The sequence below is a fragment of the Schistosoma haematobium genome, chromosome 4 (assembly GCF_000699445.3).
Source record: "Schistosoma haematobium chromosome 4, whole genome shotgun sequence".
Taxonomy (NCBI): Eukaryota; Metazoa; Platyhelminthes; class Trematoda; order Strigeidida; family Schistosomatidae; genus Schistosoma; species Schistosoma haematobium.
Window position 1 is genome coordinate 36,447,236 of NC_067199.1, and position 20,544 is coordinate 36,467,779.

The 20,544-nt window shown below is 37.0% G+C and overlaps 1 protein-coding gene across 4 annotated transcripts in view; it reads left to right on the forward strand.

Moving 5' to 3' along the window:
• The window catches only part of MS3_00007968 (uncharacterized protein), a 49,735-nt gene extending 33,535 nt beyond the window's left edge, over positions 1 to 16,200 (forward strand). For all 4 annotated transcript variants that reach the window (XM_051216305.1, XM_051216306.1, XM_051216307.1 and 1 more), the window contains 5 exons: positions 4,401 to 4,584; positions 9,732 to 9,962; positions 11,324 to 11,413; positions 11,692 to 12,020; positions 15,596 to 16,200. In XM_051216305.1, coding sequence (XP_051066881.1) covers positions 4,401 to 4,584; positions 9,732 to 9,962; positions 11,324 to 11,413; positions 11,692 to 12,020; positions 15,596 to 15,884 — 1,123 coding nt within the window. In that variant the 3' untranslated portion in view covers positions 15,885 to 16,200. The remainder of the gene's footprint in view (positions 1 to 4,400; positions 4,585 to 9,731; positions 9,963 to 11,323; positions 11,414 to 11,691; positions 12,021 to 15,595) is intronic.
• Positions 16,201 to 20,544: the final 4,344 nt, after the last annotated feature.

Consider the following 20,544-nt stretch of genomic DNA (forward strand, 5'->3'; position numbering starts at 1 on the left):
GGAGGTTGGCACTATAAGAGGTTCTGCCCGTACAAAGAACATTGTTGTAGTAAGTGCCATCTGAAGGGGCATAAAGAAAACCTCTGCAGGAGAAGAAACTATAAACAACATTCCTTGAAGCCTTACTCAAAGAAATACAGATATAGTGCTCCAACCAACAAAATATTGGTATCACATAACAAAGCACGAAGTTGCCGCCAAAAAAGTACGTAACCTTGAATATTAATAAACACCATACTCGCCTTCAGCTTGACACAGCTTCTGATATTACTCTAATCAGCCCAGAAACATGGAAGAACATTGGAAGACCTACAGTCTTCCCAACACGACTGGCACACAGTGCATCTGGGGGAAGTTAAATATTGTTGGAGAAGTGCCATGCACTGTTTCTAAAGGTACTGTAACAACAAATGCAACAGTATACCTTACAGAGAAGCCAGCACTCGACTTAATGAGGTTAGATCTTATAGAAACACTTAAACTAGCAGACCATTCTATTAACAGTATCTGCAGACGAGTCAGTACTGACAACACCTCAGAGTGGAGCTAGAAAAATGCCATGCTACAAAGACACCAAAACGTGTTTAAAGAAGGATTGGGGGAATGTACGAAGGCCAAAGCAGTTTTAACCCTAAAACCTGCAGCTACTCCCGTTTTTCGACCTAAAAGACCTGCACTCTATGCTGCTCTTCCAATAGTTGAACAAGAATTACAACGACTTCAGCAAATGGGTGTTATAGAGCCTGTAGACTTCTCGATTTGGGCTGCACCAATAGTGGTGGTCAAGAAGTCGAATGGAAGTGTCCGTCTATGTGCAGACTACTCCACTGGATTAAATGAAGCTCTAGAGTCCCACCAGTATTCGTTGCCCTTACCGGAAGATCTTTTCGCTAAGCTGAACGGTGGCAGATATTTTGCGAAATTGGACTTATCAGACGCATACCTACAAATCCCTGTATCTGATGGAAGCAAAGATCTCTTAACGATTAACACACACAAAGGTCTGTTCCGGTATAACCGACTATCTTTTGGGGTGAAGACAGCGCCCTCTATTTTCCAGCAAATTATGGATACCATGTTACAAGGTATTCCAGGGGCAGCAGCTTACTTAGACGACATCATAATTATGGCAGTAGATAAAATGGGCCTTCAGAGGAAACTGAACCAGGTACTAGAACGCATAGCCGATTATGGTTTTCGCCTCCGAGCGGAAAAGTGTGACTTCTATATGCAGCAAGTTCGGTACCTTGGGTTCATAATAGATGAAGACGGAAGACGACCAGATCCAGAGAACATTGAAGCAGTGAAAACAACGCCTAGACCCAGGGACATTACCACCCTACGATTATTCTTGGGATTGGTCAGCCACTATGGTACCTTCCTCCCCGATCTCCATCGTCTACGTGCTCCACTAAACAACCTGCTACAAAAGAATACAAGATGGAATTGGTCTGCAGAATGCCAAGCGTCTTTCGAGAAAATCAAGCAACTCCTGACTTCCAATCTCCTATTGACACATTATGATCCTTCGCTACCGATAGTCGTCGCTTCAGATGCCTCTAACTATGGTGTGGGCGCAGTTATCTCTCACATTTTTCCTGATGGGTCGGTCTGAAAAAGCCATCTCACGCGCTGCCAGATCTTTGACAACGACCGAAAGGAACTATAGTCAGATTGAGAAAGAAGCCCTATCAATCATCTTTGCAGTGAAAAAGTTCCATAAGATGATATATGGTCGACATTTTACCCTAATAACAGACCATAAGCCACTACTTGCAGTTTTTGGGTCAAAGAAAGGTATACCTGTATACACGGCAAATAGACTGCAACGTTGGGGAACTACACTCTTGGGTTATGACTTCAAGATCAAGTACCAGCCCACTACTGATTTTGGACAAGCTGACGCTTTATCTAGACTGATTGGCTCACAAGTAAAACAGGAAGAAGACACTTTGGTGGCAGCAATCGAGACGGAAACAGAAGTACATCGAGTATTGGAAGACGCAGTCGATGGTTTGCCAGTTACTTTCAAGGCCATCAAAGAAGCCATGGAAAGTGACAAGACTTTAAGAGAAGTTAGTAGTTATCTTCTCACCAAGTGGCCGGACCGTCGTTTTCGAGGAGAAATGCTACAATATTTTCGCCGACGGGACTCTCTCACGATGGTCGACTTATGTATTATGTTTGGTGACAGAATTATTGTTCCAAAAGTATTACGCTACAAGGTTGTGAGACAATTCCACAGCGGTCATCCTGGTATCAATAAGATGGGAGCGCTGGCTCGAAGCTACGCATACTGGCCTACGATGGATCAAGATATCGAAACCAGATGCCGCAATTGTTCATCGTGCCTACAAGCAGCCAAAAGTCCAAGCAAATGTGAACCGCAACAATGGGAAAAGCCGAATAGTCCCTGGGAGAGGCTGCATGCAGATTTCGCCGGTCCAATACGAGGAAGAATGTATCTAGTCATAGTAGACGCGCTCACAAAATGGCCACAAATCTACGCCATGGTGAATTGCACAGCCAGCTTTGGAGTTCCGGAGACTTTAGTGACCGATAACGGCTCACAATTGACTGCATAATCATTCAAGCACTTCTGCAACGTTAATGGGATTGTGCACATACGATCTCCACCGTATCACCCTCAATCAAATGACCAGGCAGAGCGCTTCGTGGATACATTGAAAGAGCACTACTGAAAGGGGGAGGCGAAGGGACGACAGGGCAGGTGATCACAAAATTTTTAACATCCTACAGATCCACCCCGAACCCGAATGTTCCAGACGGCAAGTCTCCTGCGGAAGGCGTATTCGAACCGTCTTCGATGCCATTATGCCATCCAAATTAGTGGATGAGCGATCCAAGTATCCGGAACTTCAATGTTGGCGACAAAGTTTACATTAAATTCTACATCGGGAAGAACCGATGGGAGCCGGGAGAAGTTGTACAAAAACTGGGAAGAGTTCTGTACAGAGTTCGAGGAGCTTTTGGGACATATATACGACACACAAATCAAATCCTTAAGGACAAAAGAACGGTGCAGACTCGAAGCGACCGGCTGAACTTTCCGTTAGATTTAGTCTTAGATGCACCAATGCCACAAATGCCCAGGAACACTGAAAAGAAGCCTTAGACAAGGAAGACGACAAGAATAATGGGACGCCGTAGCAACCCAGTTGTCAAACTACAAGTAGATCCCAGAAAGAAATTTTATTCAGGGGAGGTGTTGAGTCGGCTTCCGGAGAACTCCAACGGAGCCTCCAGAGGCCCAAGAGGAGCCGAAGAGTTCTGGCCAATCAGAGTATGATGGAACATTCTAGAATTCCAACATGGCGTGCTACTATTGGTCGGTAGCATAATATGTCGTTAACGGATTGGCTGAAAAATGATGTTGATTTAACAGACGCCAACATCTATAAATACCCATGATTTTGTGTACAAAAATGAACCTTGGGATAAAGTATTTTCCCTCATACTGTGTGTTCTCCCTGGTGTTCAAGTCGCTGTGTAGTTCTAGACTGCGAGTTACCAGAAATGCTTAGGAAAACGAATACAGCTTTTGATCGTCAAGACTGATCACTTTTGAGGCATCATCCAGTTTGGAAAGATTAATATAAAACAAATCTTCATACTTCTTAAACCACGACTCGAAAGTTACACCTGCTACACCATCAAAATTAAATTCATGGATGGCGTTAGTGACTGAATCAGTCTGTGATGCTTGTGATTCACCAGAAGCAGGGTTTTGATGTGACAGGCAGAATTTCTGCATCAAAGTTTCCGTGATTCTAATTCGGGACTTTTCAGACCTCTTTTCTTGACGCAGCATATAGGCTTCTAATTGCTCCAAGGAAATATTCATTGTGGTTTTCCCGTCGCTACTGTTAAGTTTTGTCGATGGAACGATATATTCGTTTTCCTAAGCATTTCTGGTAACTCGCAGTCTAGAACTACACAGCGACTTGAACACCAAGGAGAACACACAGTATGAGGGAAAATACTTTATCCCAAGGTTCATTTTTGCACACAAAATCATGGGTATTTATAGATGTTGGCGTCTGTTAAATCAACATCATTTTTCAGCCAATCCGTTAACGACATATTATGCTACCGACCAATAGTAGCACGCCATGTTGGAATTCTAGAATGTTCCATCATACTCTGATTGGCCAGAACTCTTCGGCTCCTCTTGGGCCTCTGGAGGCTCCGTTGGAGTTCTCCGGAAGCCGACTCAACAATAATCAAAAATCTCTTCTACAACATTTCAAATGTAGAAATAAATTATCTCTCTTACTGTTATTTCATAGACTATTTGTTTACATTTGATACAACTTTTGTAAGTTTCTCTGTTTGATTTTCGTCATTTTTGTTTGTTTGTTTGTTTCTTTAAATATTAGGACACTTGCACTTCAGTTAGACGAAAAAATAACTTTAATTAATCGTCTTGAGAATCAACTAAACGAATTAGACTATAAATATTCTACACTGGATAAAGAATCATTGGATTTACGTCAGCAGTTACAACATCAAAAAAAAGAATGTCATGACTATGCTCAAGTTGTACAATCATTAGGGGTGCAGGTATTATTACTATTTTGAATTTATTCTTATCCAAAAACTATACTTTACCATTTAACTTAAATGTTGTATCTTACAATTGGTTAGGCGCCGAGAGGTGACTGATTTCATGTATGTCAAGTTCTTTTCTTAAGTACTGATCGAATTCTATCCAGTCAAGTTGTAATGTGGTCACTAGTTTATGTGACTCTATATCTATTGTGTTATTTTTAGATGTACGATCGTGTTTGAAAGAAGTCAACAAGAAACTGAGGATTTCTTCAGACCAATGGCGACACCACAACTTGATCGACAGAATTTGATCAGCACCGAAGATAAAGAACTTGATATATATGACGTTGATCGCTACTTAGTGGTCAACCAAATATAAACACATCTCTCTCCTACAAGGGATCAGTCGCGGCCCGTGTAGCTTAGCGGTAACGTCTCAAACTGTAATCTTGTGTGACACGAGACCAACTCCGCCAGGGAGCATCGGTTCTCCCTATATTACTGGCATACCTTGCTAATGAGTGTCAAATAGCACGAAACCTTTATCTACAGTTTCCTGTCGACTACCTTCAATCACCAGCTAACATCTTACTTTTTATATAATGTATGTTTGTGCCGCACTTTTAAGCAACTAGCTGATGGATATAATAATAAATGGGGATTTCAATTTGACTGTATTCAGAATGTTCCATTTTGAATAAGGCAATCTTCAATTATAATATTTATAAAATGTTTAGGTAATTCTATTTTTTGTTAAGAGATAAATTTTTGACATGAACTAATTACTTTTTATTCTTAAAAGTCAATTAAGACTACTAACCAAAAGAAACGTAAATAAACAAGACATTTCCAAATCCTGGTATTTCTTTATGAGACCATAGGTAAGCAGTTTGGAAATATAACTTATTCATGTAGGATTTAACGTGTATCCACTTAACGGGCTGGTGTTTGACGAATTCTCGGCGCAGACTCAGAAGGCTCGATTGGCTTTCACAAACTTGCGTCACTTGTGGTGTAGAAGAAATATCGGTTTGCTTACCTGTTGAGACAGCTTCGATAAGCACAACGAAGCCTATAGAGACCCCAAAGGAGTCGAAAAGACTCCATCCATTGATTTAAAAGACCTTTGTCTTATGACGCCCTCCCAGTGGTTGAACATGAACCAGTACGGCTTAAGAAAATTGGTGTTACTGAACCTGTGTACTTTTCGAATTGGGCTGTACCGATGTTGATAGTTAACACATCCAACGGCAGCTTTCTTTTATGTGTGGATTACTCCACTGGACTAAATAAACCTCTGGAAATTTCACAAGTATCCCTTATCTTTACCTGAAGATCTTTTTGTCAAGCTGAACAAAGATATTTTACGAAATAGGATTTATCAGACGCCTATTGACAAATCCCAGTAACTAATGAAAGTTAAGATCTCCTCATGATCAATACACACAAGGATGTGTCCCAATATAACCGACTGCTCTTTGAAGTTGAAACGGAACCCCAGCTTACAGGATATTCCAGGAGCCGCACCTTGTTTAGTTGAGATCATAATCATAGGAGCAGACAAAATAGACTCGTGGAGAAGTGTGACTTTTATATGTAGCAGGAGCGACATCTCGGTTTCATAATAGATAGACGACTAGATCCAGAGAATACCCTTTCATTGAAAGCTATGTTCAGACCTACGAATGTCTCCACACTACGATCTTTTTTGGAAGTAGTTAGCCATTATGGACCCTTTTTACCGAACCTTCATCGCTTACTTCTATATTAAATAACATTCTGGCGAAGAAATGAGATCGGTCTACAAATTGTCTAGCTACTTATGAGAAAATTAAGAAACTACTAGTCTCGGATCTGTTAATCAGTCAGTAACAACGTAGAACTTCGTACGTATGTATGTCAGTTCCAGTTGCCACACCACATTAGCACGGAGATGCAGTTGTCGATTCAAATTCCGTAGTGGTAGAGGTAATAAGAGTATAAGCAGTAATCGGAAACATTAGGGGACATGAAGAATCCAGGAGATTAGAATTTGGGAGAACATAAAGAGTAAATGCACTTACGCCATTGCAAACGATTTTGAGCCATGTCATTCAAGGTCTCTAACCACCGGTTGCTATCGTCTCGCGGATGCCAACCAGGTAGTCTACACCTACCAACATGGCTCAGTCCACTTGTCAGTGACTTCATGGATTTGTGCCATGTTTTGGTCTGGCCTCCCCTAGCTTTCTTCCAACCTACTCCTACACCACAAAACATCGCACGTCGGGGCGGTCGGTGGTTGGGCATACGTAACACGTGTCCCAGCCATCTCAACTGATAAGTCTTACTACTTCATCAATTGATTTACCATCCTTACCTAGTACCTATTTCCTAACAACTATATTACTTGCTCGGTGGTCCCAGGATATACGAGCAATGTTTCAAAGACACATATGATCGAATACTAGTAACCTACGGATATCCTCTACTCTTACCGGCCATATTTCACTGCCATAAAGTAGGATGGAACGAACTGCTGCGCAGTGAACATGTCCTTTGATTGATAGACGGATATCTCGTCTACGCCATAAATGACGCAAAAGCTAGTCGAGCCTTCTGTATCCGTGCTGAGATTTCGTCACACACCAGACCACAAGGGCTGATGAGACTTCCAAGATAAGTGAAGTGGTCGACACACTCAACTAGTTCACTTCCTATCACTAGTTCGGGTGTTGATGCAACCCAATCCTGAAGCAACATTTTGCATTTCGAGGGGGAGAATCGCATCCCGAACATGCTTGCATTGTTGCTTAGAGTGGTCAGAAGACTCTGCATTTTGTCATCGTCTTCACCAAATAGAACTATGTCATCAGCATATTCTAATTCAACAAGTAAATCTCCTGGTAGAAGTTCAACCCCTGGAAATTTAGATGAGGAAAGTGTTATCTCCAGAAGCACGTCAACGACAAAGTTAAACAAGAATGGAGAGAGTGGACAGCCCTGACGAACACCACTTGAGGTAATGAATCTGTTAATAACGCATTACGATCCATCCTTACCTATTGTACTAGCATCAGATGCTTTGAACTACGGCGTTGGAGCAATTATTTCTCACTTCACATCAGATAGGTCTAAGAAGGGAATATTACACGCGGCTAGATCTTTAACTACAGCGGAACGTTACCACAGTCAGATCGAAAAGGAAGCACTGTCAATTATCTTCGCTGTAAAAAAGATTCACACGATGACTTTTGGATTTCAGTTCACTCTCTTAACTGACCATAAATCACTGCTGGCTATATTTGGGTCGAAGAAAGGGATTTCAGTATATACAGCAGACAGACTGCAACGTTGGAGGACCACTCTCTTGGGTTAGGACTTCAAAACGAAGTTCCAACTCACTTCTGATTTCGGACAAGCTGACGCCTTGTCTAGGCTTATGGGTTCACAAGTGAAACATTAATTAGGCACTCCGGTGGCAGCAATTTAGACGAGATCTGAAGTTGGAAGACGCAGTTGATGGTCTACTAGTTATTTTCAAAGCCGTTCAGGAAGCTACGGAAGATAGTGAAATTTAGGAGACGTTAGGAATTATCTTCTCACCAAATGATCAAATCGTCGTTTTCAAAAAGAACTGCTACAATGTTTTCACCAGTGGAACTAACTTATGATTGTCGATTCACGTATAATGCTCGGTGACAGAATCGTCGTTTCAAAAAGATTGCTCCAAAAGGTTCTGAAACAATTCCACAGCGGCCATCCTGGCATCAATACGATGAGATCGTTGGCTCGAAGCTATGTTTACTGATCTAAAATGGGTTAAGATATCAAAAGTAGATGACACAAATGTTCATCATGACTACAAGCAGCCAAAAATTTAAATAAATGTAGACCACAACAATGGACAAAGCCTAATAGTACCTGGGAGAAGCTCCATGTAGATTTTCCTGGCTCTGTATGAGGAAAAATGACTTTAATCATAGTGGATGCGCTCACAAGGTGGCCACAAATCTATTCTATGGTAAACTGTACAGCCAGTAAAACAATCAGCAAGTTATCTGAATTGTTTACCAGTCTCAGAGTTTCAGAGACCTTCGTAACTGACAATGACTCACAATTCACTTCAGAATAATTGAAGCACTTCTGCAGTATTAGTGGTATAACGCATGTACGCTCTTCACCCGATCACCTTCAATCGAACGGACAGGCGGAACACATTGTCGACACATTTAAAAAAACATTACTGAAATGGGGAAGCGAGGGGACAAGTTAAGAAATTCTTAACAACTTACAGAACTATATCCAACTCTACTCTCCCAGACGGAAATTCCTATGCTAAATTTATGTTTGGAAGTATTTGAAAACCTGAGAGCAATTCTATACATCTCTTTCACTTACCCATCATTTTAATAGTTGAATGTTTGAAGCCTACTTATGCTTACACGATTTCGAAACATACACACAACCACTAATATTTGTTATAAATAACGTTGTAATGTTATAATAAAAATTGAAAATGCTTAAATCAGTTTGTAAAGCCTAGCATAAAGTTTACTCAAAAATTCAGTATGTCTGTAATAGATTTGATCAATGTCGATTTAATGTATTTTTATCTTCAGTATTATTAATTCGACGATCTTGATCACTCTTGAAGTATGATCACTTATCTAGATGAATTAACGTTATGGTAGATTTAACTTATTATGTGACTGCTTGTAGAAATGTTTAAAAAGCAAGCTACAGAATCCAAGTCCTATTGTGTAAGGACTTGACATAACGCTCTTTACTATCTACTGACTGATTATCGTAAATAATTTGTTATACTGAGGTTTCTACGGTAAAAAAAGGCATAATCTTCATGTCTCTAACTATGACACAAAATGACACGCACATGTAAATACTGATACTCTCATACTACTACCACTCTGATATTTGTTTAGATAATTTCATCTTTATGTACTGCTGTTATATAACAACTCGAACTGATGTGTGTTGCGCATTTCTGACTGTTATTTTCTATAAACTGTATTCCTAAAGTCTTAAACCATTATATGTTCACAGATTTAAATTCACCAAAGAACATACAAACTTAGTTTCTATGTAAAACTATTGATGTTAGGATGCTTTATACATACAATATTTACTAATTATGTTTGGTATATTTACTTTTATTCAAGTGTGAATTACTCAAAAGAACTACTTCTGATTCTGAGAATAGAATCAAACGTTTACAAATAGAAAATGAAGAAATTCATCATCACTTAACAGATGCACGAAATCTATGTGATAATTTAGAACGTCAAAAAAATTCATTGCAACATCAATATACTATCAGTAGTTTTGAAATGAATCAAACTAAAGCAAATTTAGTTGAAACAGAACGAGAATTAGTGGAACTTCGCAAACAAGTATACTTTATATGTTGATTAATTAAATTACCCAAGTATTTTCCAATTTTTTCATCAATTAAAATGATTCGAATTTTTATTAATAATCTTATCCAAATGCAATAAATCTATGTACAATTCGTATTTGCATGAGTGATAAACTAAGATTTCTTGATAGAAGTCTGTAGTTGTATACTGTTAGCTGCATTCACCACAATTTAATCCAAGTTAGAGTACCATTGAAAACCACTGATTACTGGATATTTGTTTAGTTCTGGTACGAGACCCCTGAACAGTGATCATCCACGATCCAATCAGGGATCGAACAAAAGACCTTTAAGTTTCACGATGAGTACTTAAACACTAAAGCACATGGTCTTCACCTAAGTCATGACTGGTTAAGTTTAGGTGTTTCAGATATGAGTGGAACTGTTATCCCATATGACCTTAGATAACTGTCACACTATATCGCCGATTGATTGAATTTAGACTTTTACCATTGGTATTCAGTCTTGATTTAATGAAATTATAGAATTAAACTAGTATTATAAATGTTGAAAATATTTCCAAAGTATTTTAGTTATGAAAGAAGTTCTAATTTTCAAATAATAAATAACTCATGATAGAAGTAGGATAGATTTTAGTATCCGTTCACGTTCGATATTCAATTAGCTAAAATTAATCTATTTTCAAGCTCATCACTCAAGTTGTAAACGATGATGCAAATCGGCTTCCAAGAAATTTAGGTTTTGCCAATCATCCATCATATATATATATATATATATATATATATATATATATGTAAATGTTTTGTTAAACCTGTATTCTAATAGTGAGTGCAGTTGATGGATTGTAACGCATATATTGTAGAACTATCTAACGCTGTTATCTCCTTTTATTAAACTTATATATATGTTCATTTGACAGCTCTTAAATAGGAAAACATAACCGTTATTAACATTTCAATAATGTAAATAATCATTTAGAAGAATGAATTCACATGTACACCTTGATGGAAATGGACTGTATTAAAATCATCACTAATAAATAATTTCAAATTCTCCATCGTAGCTACAAAATCATCGTAGTACATTTCAATTTCTTTTTCATCTAAACGCTTTACCTTACAATATTCAATATACCTTATCGGCTTCATTATGTTATATATTACAAATAGTACATCTAAGAGGAGGTTTAGTTGACCTTTTTGTAGATGAAATCTACATATTTTCTTCAGATAAAATTCATATTGTTTATCTTAACTTGGTTTCTGTTTCGAATGATATCCTCTGCTTTTTTAACAATTAAAACTGATATTGTTGTATAAAACTTACGTTCCCAGAACTTTTTATAGATGTAATCGCATTGTCTATTTCTTCTAGGTTGATCGAGAACGTGAAGCTATGAAAAGCTTTGAGTTTGTTTTAGGATCAAGTCGTGAAGCTGAACACACAGCCCACCTTGAACTGAAAGTAAGTTAATTATATATATATATATATATATATATATATATATATATATATATATATATTACACTGATTATTTTATTCAATTATCTTACTCATTAAAATATCAGCAGTACATACGTATTACAATCGAGAAAACGTTTTACGTGTTGGACTACTTTTTACAAGCGACATTATAATATTTTATCCTCGCTTATCACTAGGTGATGAATGTTAAATTATTGATCTTTTTCGTATTTGTTATATTTTGTTCAGTCTTTGTTTCATTTTTTATCACATTTCAGGAATGCCATGCTGAATTGTCTTCTTTACGTGAACGTTTAGCTACAACAGAAGCAAAACTTTTAGACTCTGAATCTGAAGCTAAAACATTACAGAGACAATTACTATCACTTCAAGAAACATCTCAAAATCATCGTTCTCCTTCAATAAAAGTTCAAAAGTTTCTACATTCATCATCAGATACATATGATCAAAAACATCTAGAAAGTGATATATTTAATGGTAGTATGAGTCCAAACATTGATCCACTGCCTAGTCCTATATCATCTATTGAATTACCTACTGATTACTCAACAAAAGGAGCATTATCTTCACCGGTTCCATGCCTAACGTACGTTTTTGTCCATTTATGAATATATTTATAATAAAACATTTCTGGAATGTTTCTGAGTAAGTGGTGCTACTACTCCAAAATGACAAAAGGTTTTGTCAGATGATTAGAGGTATTTGCATCTAGGTTTCATTTTAGTTTATACTTGTCAATAAGCCACACCTTCGATCTTAAGGGAACCGATAATTTTTTATGGGATTCCAACCCGTATCACCTAGCATCATAGTTTGAGAATTTAGCAATAAGTTATTCGGTCTATGACTAACCTGTAAAACTTACATACTGACAGTGGATTGATTACCCACTGTTGACCAAATGTCTTCTTGGTCTAGTCAACGCTAAGTGTTGATCTAATTCTATCGAAAAAGTTGCAATGTTGTGACATCGGATATATCATGTTTTGATGATAAGCATTTGGAAGGAGAAAACTGGACACTGCGAAAACCTAGGTTTCGTGTTAGTTATCACTCATCGAAAATGTGTATCAAAGATTATGAACACAAGAATATTTACTGTTAGTATCCTTAAGATATGTTACTTTATGACTGTGTACTGATAATCTATTGAGTAGTGTAATATGTTTATCCATATTCTTCTTTTAGATATGTTATCTTACTCATAAAAGCATACTTGGGCACATCAGACTACTTATCTCTCCTCAACTTATTTAACTAGTAGATAACTAATATATACAAGAAATTTCAGAGTATTACTGACTAATATTTGAAGCGTTTTATTGTCAGTAAAAAACAAAAAACAGATTCTTGGATTTTACTGGGACCTTTGAGTTCATGACGTAATTTACAGGAAAGCAGTTTTATGATATCTCTAGCCTAGCTCTCTCTATAATCAGATTCTAATCAGTTCCCTTATTTGCGAATTGATGCATCGACCAATTAAACAACAATCAAAACTTTAAAGCTTCTGCTACCAAAAATGCCACTCAAAATTGTTGGAAGAAAAATGTGTTATTTTAAAATTTCCATTTGTTCTATCTCCCATACATTTTAGCCTTGTCGATTACTCACGTGTACTCTTGAACGTGTCTTATACAATGTGTCTATTCAATTAGTGTATTTACTACTGAGTCACCTTGTTATTCTCTGAGTCAGTGTTTTGCCGAACCATAATGGTTTATGCATTCGCGTTGTATCTTTCATTGCTTATCTGTTGTTCAAATGATACCATTGTAGTAGTGGGCTGACATCAATTGCACGGCGGTTGTGATTGCCCACTACCCATTTTTCTTTTCGACGAAATCATTTACTCAAGCCTTTACATTTAATAAACCTTAAAAAGTTTTACTAATACGTATGGGATTATCACATTATTATTATTATTATTATTATTATTATTATCATTATTATTACTATTAGTCTCAAATGATTATATAGCTTAATCACTAGGGCTTGGTTCTAATTCATCATTTGATCTTTCCCATGGAAATATTGTTGTTGTACCAGTAAAGTGGTCCTAGTACATAATTTCCGGCTTACTGTACAGCAAATCAACGTTAATAATAAATTAAACTTGTTCTTACTGATTTTCAGTAAACACTGAGGTAAAAAAACGTGTTGTATGCAAGATAGGAGTTATTAAATGGAACAGTTAAGCGACTTCACTGAGGAGATTAAAAAATTTGTTTGATGTCATTTTTTAACGGACTGAAACAAAAGAATTTAAATCAAATTGTGGATGGCCCTTAAAAAGGGCCTTTACTCGGTCTCTTAACAGTTTAGAATTTCCTGAACGATCTCGTGACTGTGACTCCGTACATGGGACATTGGAATCTATGGAATTGTGGTAGTGGGTCGTAAGCACAAAACAAATGAAACGTTGCATTGTAGCGACGAAAAATCCAAGCGCTTCCATCAGCAATTTCACTTGGCGGCTGAGCGAGATTACAGATATCACACAGTCTGTCGTCGTGGGCATGTTCGTCAGTGTCGTTGCCTCGGTCACTGAATTCTTCTGAGATCATAGAAACAATTTCTTCTTCGACGTATTTGTGGCTCCCGACTGATAATTGTTTTGTTGAGACATTGAGCTGCGCATCTCTGAACTCGCGCTTCCACCCAATGTACAATATACATTATATTCAAGAATATGTCATCTATTTTCATAACAACGTGAGAAACCACATAGCTTGTACCTTGTACGTTACTATCGTCCATAATTTGAAGAGAAGGTGCTCAATCGACAACTACTTACATTTCGTATTAATTTTAAGAAATAAATAACCAATTATAACGAATTTAAAACGCCATTTAATTGAATGAAATGGAATGGAAAAAACTGAAAAGTGGAATGAAGATTTTCATAAAATGGGGTGAAAAAAAAATTAAATAAAAAATAAATACAAAAACCACTGTCCATTTAATGATATTCGTAATAGTGAATGTGAACAAAAACGCAGATAACCAAATGTATTTAAATATAAAATTACAGAATATCATAGTAAAATCTGAGAACCATACAGTAAATACTTCATTTGCAAAATTTCAATCAACTATCTCAGATTTTGCTGTTCCTTCGTTTCCACACTAATCACTTTGTTTTCGTTCTCTTTTATTCCATCTTCTTAACCTTCTGCCTCTAGGCATTTCACTTTCTATTGATGATACATACTACTTATATCTATCGACATGAATAGTACACACCACATCATGCCTGAAATATACGTGTCTTAAAAACACTTTTTATTTGACCTTTATTACCTACGTTATATCGATATGATTTGTCAACAGAATGTATGCTACAAATAAATGAGATCTATATTTCATTATAATTATTATAGATCATAAAGCAGTTAGATAAAAGGCACCAGTGAACGTAGTTAACGTGAGCGTCATCATATAAATGATGGTACTCCAATTTAATGATTTATAATTTATTACTTGTTACGCGTACTTTTAATTTTCTTTAAATTCAACTATAAATACTTGATTTACCGGAGAGAAAAAAAAAGATTTTCTTAGTATATATTGAAATCTATTTGATCTTGTTTCGGATCAATTTGTACATTAGTGTTTTTCAATAGGTTCTGGCAAGTAAATAATATTATAAAGCTCTTGTCATAGTATTTCGTATTATAATTATTTGAACTTTTAAATTAATTGTATGACCGTATTATTGATAAATGTACAATAGAGTAAACTTAAATAATCAAAAAATACACTTGGATTACTGGCAGTGAAAAAGAGTCTATCTATGTATAACGCATAACTTTATATCTACTTATCATATTTTTTAAAATTTAACACATCAATATTGGTATAATGAGGCCCCAAATACAAATGCGTCACAGAGATCTCATTTGATATGTGTGAGGGCTGTGATACTGCCCGGGTGTTCATACTAAAGCAGGCCACATAGATGTACGGAAGGTTGAACAAATATTAAGATTACACAATTGATAAGATGTCTGATTTCTACTGAATGATAATGTGTTTTGTACATTATTTCTGTACTTATTGTTTAGGAAACTCATTTACATCAGAATAAGTCAAAGTGTAAAAAAATTTGAACTGATCTAGGAGTTCAAAAATGGTTCTTATTTTTAATTTCTTTCACAGGTTCACGTCAGAATTTAACGACACAAGACCTAATGTCATATTATCCGGTTCACATCATCCATCAGAATTAACATCGTCTGATTCTTCTATGTGCGGCTCTATAGCTAATCACACAGGCAACTATTTTCATAAACTGACTGAAAATGATCCTGTGAACGAATTGGTCACTAATGTATTCAACCCACTCTCAACCTGTAAAGATTCTGTTTCTATGTCCGATTTTAATTTTTCTCAAGGTGATGACAGCGGAAGACCTGTTTCTGAAAACACAGTATCAAATGAACCATAACACAGCTGTAGCTAAATGAGGAACTTAACTGCTCCCATGCTAAGATATTTATTCACGTTGTTTGTAACATTATATTTTGTCGATGAAGTATTTTTTTTATTTTCCGGTGAGTACACTCAGCATAGTGTATCACAACGCTATTGTTAATAAATTACTTAGTTTATATTTTTACACAATTTATACAGAATATAAACATCTCACAAAATGCTGTTATTTCATGCATCCATAGTTATGCGGGATATCACAGTAGATACTTCCTATAGTTTCTGAACATTTTATTTGTGAACAACATTTAGATCTAACCGCAATATAGCACTCACAATGGATTAGCTGATGAAAAGCTCGCTTAATAGGATTGGGCTTTTGTAATCAACAAATGATACCAAAAATAAAATGTCTATAACATGAGACATCGTTACGAGAAAGTCACGTGAGTTACAAAAGACTTCAGTAGGAGTGCCTGGGAATATGTCTATATGGCCACAAAAACAGATAAAATCTAAGGCCTAGGTCGGATAAAAATATACGCGCCATCACACGTAATAACACATGGAAAAAAAGAGAACTGAAGTATTGATACAAATACCGCTGGGTTTCGAGCAGATGTTGGCGCACAATTCAACGCTACGTCTTTTGAAATTAGCATTTGGAATAAAGCAAGTCGACACAACTATGAGAAGATAAGGGTTAACTGAACTTATAAGGGGAAAATGCTGAACCAACAACCTTGGCATATTTGATATAATATGATGAGCTTTTAATTGAAAAGGTTCGTATCTCAGCATTAATATGTAGCGTGGTGTCGAGTTGAGGTTAACTAAGAACACCGCTACAAAGAAACACGTGCCAAGTAAATCAGAAGGCGTAGGTTGAACGTAACCAAATAAATCCATAAAATCCCCCAGAAGACAAATATCAGAAGGCAGTTAATGGACCAAATCGAGATATATTTGCTGGCGATCTCGTGGCATCGAAAGGATACCGAGATCGTGCCAGGATACAAGTTTGGTTACAGAACGTAACCGAATTCGCGGGAAGTCACAATCAAAAGTGTGTGTATGTGAAAGGAAGCACAAAATAGCTGTCATTAGCACAGTCAAACAAAAGCACATTAAAACAAACACTGGTACAATTGGTTACAATAATAATTGTTTTTAATAAACCAGTCGTGTTCTCGTGATAAATGTGAATCACTACAAATATAAAGAACTAATCATGAGACAGTCTCCATTGATATGGTCATTAACAAGGCACTTAATAAAAACGAGGGTGCTCCTTACCTTAGCTCCAACTTGACAAACTACACGGCCACAAGGAAGCATTTTAGTTTGACACATGGAAAGTAGAATGGTAAAGGTCAACGATGAACGACTGTCACGAAACAGCAAGGGATACTTTTCAAAAATTTACCATGTACGAAGTACCTCAATCTAGAGACGCGGCTTGAAAATAAAATCCAGGGTTAAGCGAGGGACATAATATGCCACACGTCGGAAAAAGAACCTAATATAAGCAGAAAAACTGAAGGATCCTGACCGCAGACCTAACTTTGCTCTGAGTAACAGACTGAATGCCAAAGTTGAAAACGATAGGAAATATCTCAAAGCAAAGCCAGTGACCAAAAATGCAAGGTTATTCAAAATATCCATAAATTCATGATCAAACGGACATCTACAAAACAAAAGGTCTGTGTTCCAAAAAAGCCTAACAGTAAAGACAATACGAACCTAGAAATGGCATAAGTCTTTATGAAAAGCTTCAATGATCAGGCAAGTCAGAAACATATAGGCTCAGAATACTCTTCGATTTTTACACGAGCCAATAGAGTAGTAGAGATAGATGTGATTATTAGTTTGGTATCAGGGAGATTAAATTCTTTGAGCCTAGAGTAGTGGCATGGATATCACAACATCGATTCTTAAAAAGTGCGTAAAGGCTCCACTTTGATGTGCTCACTTGCTAGGGTTGCATCAGAGAGCGTGGAGATGATGTTGTGGCGATGTGTTCATGTTGGTGTGATTTGGCGTACTTAATGTCATGTGACGTTTTCATATCACCACGGAAATCCAGACCCGAATATCTCTACAGGGTAGGATCTCAGGCTTATAACCACAGATAGGCTAGACACCATCTCAAACTACATGGAGGATGCAGTCACGTATTTAGTATTGTAAAATATACATAGTCTATTCACACTCCCGTAAAGATCCTAGAGTATGTGATGGTTAATTAGGGGCCAGTATGTATTATATATAAATAAGCACGCTTGTTGTGGGGCAGTGAAGTTTCTAAAACCAACAGTCATGACTTAGCGAGCAGGAGGTTCGTTTATTGCCCTATGAAGGATCCCAGAAATTAGAGTACAACGGAGCGCAAAAGTTAAAAGAGGCCCAACAACATTGTGGACTTCAAGGTAGGACTGTGTGTACGTTTCACACTCTGTTAAGATTAGCTATGATGTGGTTGCGTCAAGCTGTCGATTCATAAAGTTGAGAGTTTCGTTTTTCTTGACTGCATCCTCCATATAGTTTGAGCTGGTGTCCAGCCTACTTGTGGTTATAAACCTGAGGTCCCACTGTATAGAGATATTCGGGAGTGGATTTCCACAAAACCTTTATACCTTGTGTCGAATGCGACAGTGTTCATGACACGTTATTTAATCCGCTAAGTTTTAATTCAATGTCTTCTGTCGATTACTCGATTTTTGTGGGGTTGTTGTGACGCATCTGATGTTGAGACATTACAAACCTCCTGCACTCTATTCCTGAGCTAATACCTTTCTTGACCCAGTCGCTGTTGTCTATTAGAATTCAACAGAAAGCAGATGCTTTGCTTTCGAAATTTGTCCACCATTTGCACACATGAAATAACTTGATCTATATTGGACTACTTTACCGGACATTCATTAGGTAGAAGCGTTGGTGCAATATATAATAGAAATGAAGATAATGAAATCAGGTTCAAACTTAACAACCTACGTTATTACCCAGAATCCCATATTAGTGATATCAAGGATTATGAAAAATTGTACTCGGGTGAATTGTGTACCCAAACATACTACTTATACAAAACAACGTAAAATCTGCAAGAAGTACGCTTATGAGAACAATAAAGTACTAAGGAATAGTTTGATCTTAAACCCTCCAGCCTTAAATAGCCATGCTTTTTCAAAATGATTAGGCCTTCCTGGCGGAAACTATACAAGTCTTAATCTCTATTACCCATACCAACAATTGCAAACTCTCCTTCCCTTAACGATCAGCTTCATTTCCATGCTTATCTTCGTGTTTTTGGCTGTGATGTTTGACTGAAAGCTGCCATCTAGGACATTTTTGCAAAGTGTTCACTAACATCCATTGAAAATAAAGGCCTGAGAGATAATATTCAGGAATTATTTACGCTTTAGTCTGTGTTCTAAGTCACCACTGGCTCTGAATACAATTGATAACTACTATTGCCCTACCGCTTTAGGTTATTTCATGTTAAATTCGACAGTTCGTCTCTCGGACATAGTCAAAAAACATACACACCACAGATGTTAGATAGTTTCTCGAATTGTGAAAGAAGCTGACTAATCAGAACATCATTTTTATCTTCAGTGGTCACTTATATTATACATACGTTGTTCTATAATAGATCTATACTATGTTAGTGGTTATAATGTTAGAATATACTTCATACCAAATCCATCAACGCTTCATAAAGGTTTTAATGGAACCTTTGTTATTATCCATCGTAATCTTGAAATTAATTTGAAACAATAAACCCTTTTAACAAATTAGGAACGTGTAACAAGAAAGCAGAGTTCGTTGGTGTTATGCTGCGTCAGTGAAGTACAATCCGGACGGTTATATGACACATCGTCTTTTCAGGATAATAATTATAAAAATTAAGATTCCGATTAGACTCAGAAAGAAAACAACAGCAATGATAAGTTGCTGGATAACATATCTAAACACCCTAGGTATTAGTTTATTACTGGTATTAAAAGATAAGGTGAACGTAAACACGTGTCTTTAAACATCGAAATGTAGTCTAAATTCTAGTATATTGATTGAGTTGTTACGTTTGACCGAAACATAAAACAACCTCGCCTGCGCTGGTAATTTTCCAGGCTCAACTCGATGTGTCAAACTGATACTGTGTAGTGCGTAACTTATTCAGCCTTCAAGACTTCAAATTCAAGTGGTTCCTTGACCTGGCCTAGTATATAATATGTAAAGCCTAAACAAGTAAGATTAGTGAGGCAAATATGTCAGACAGGGATATTGACAGAACACTAAAGAGCTGCCGTGTGTATTATTCTAGTGTCCATGTCTCAAACTAAGATGCTTCCTTGTGGCCGTGTAGTTTGTCAAGTTGGAGCTAAGGTAAGGAGCACCCTCGTTCTTATTAAGTGCCTTGTTAATGACCACATCAATGGAGACTGTCTCATGATTAGTTCTTTATATTATTGCTGAGATACGGACCTTTTCAACTAAAAGCTAATCATATTATAATAAATAGTTCGTTTTTTTTCACTACAATGCGATTACGACTGTGTTGTTAGAATATCGTCGCAATGCTCTTTAATTCTCCAGGCGGTCAGAAATGCGTTCGCCTTTCTCACTGCCAATTGCTGCAGATGGAATGCTCTCCCTGATTCGTGGTCGCAACCCCG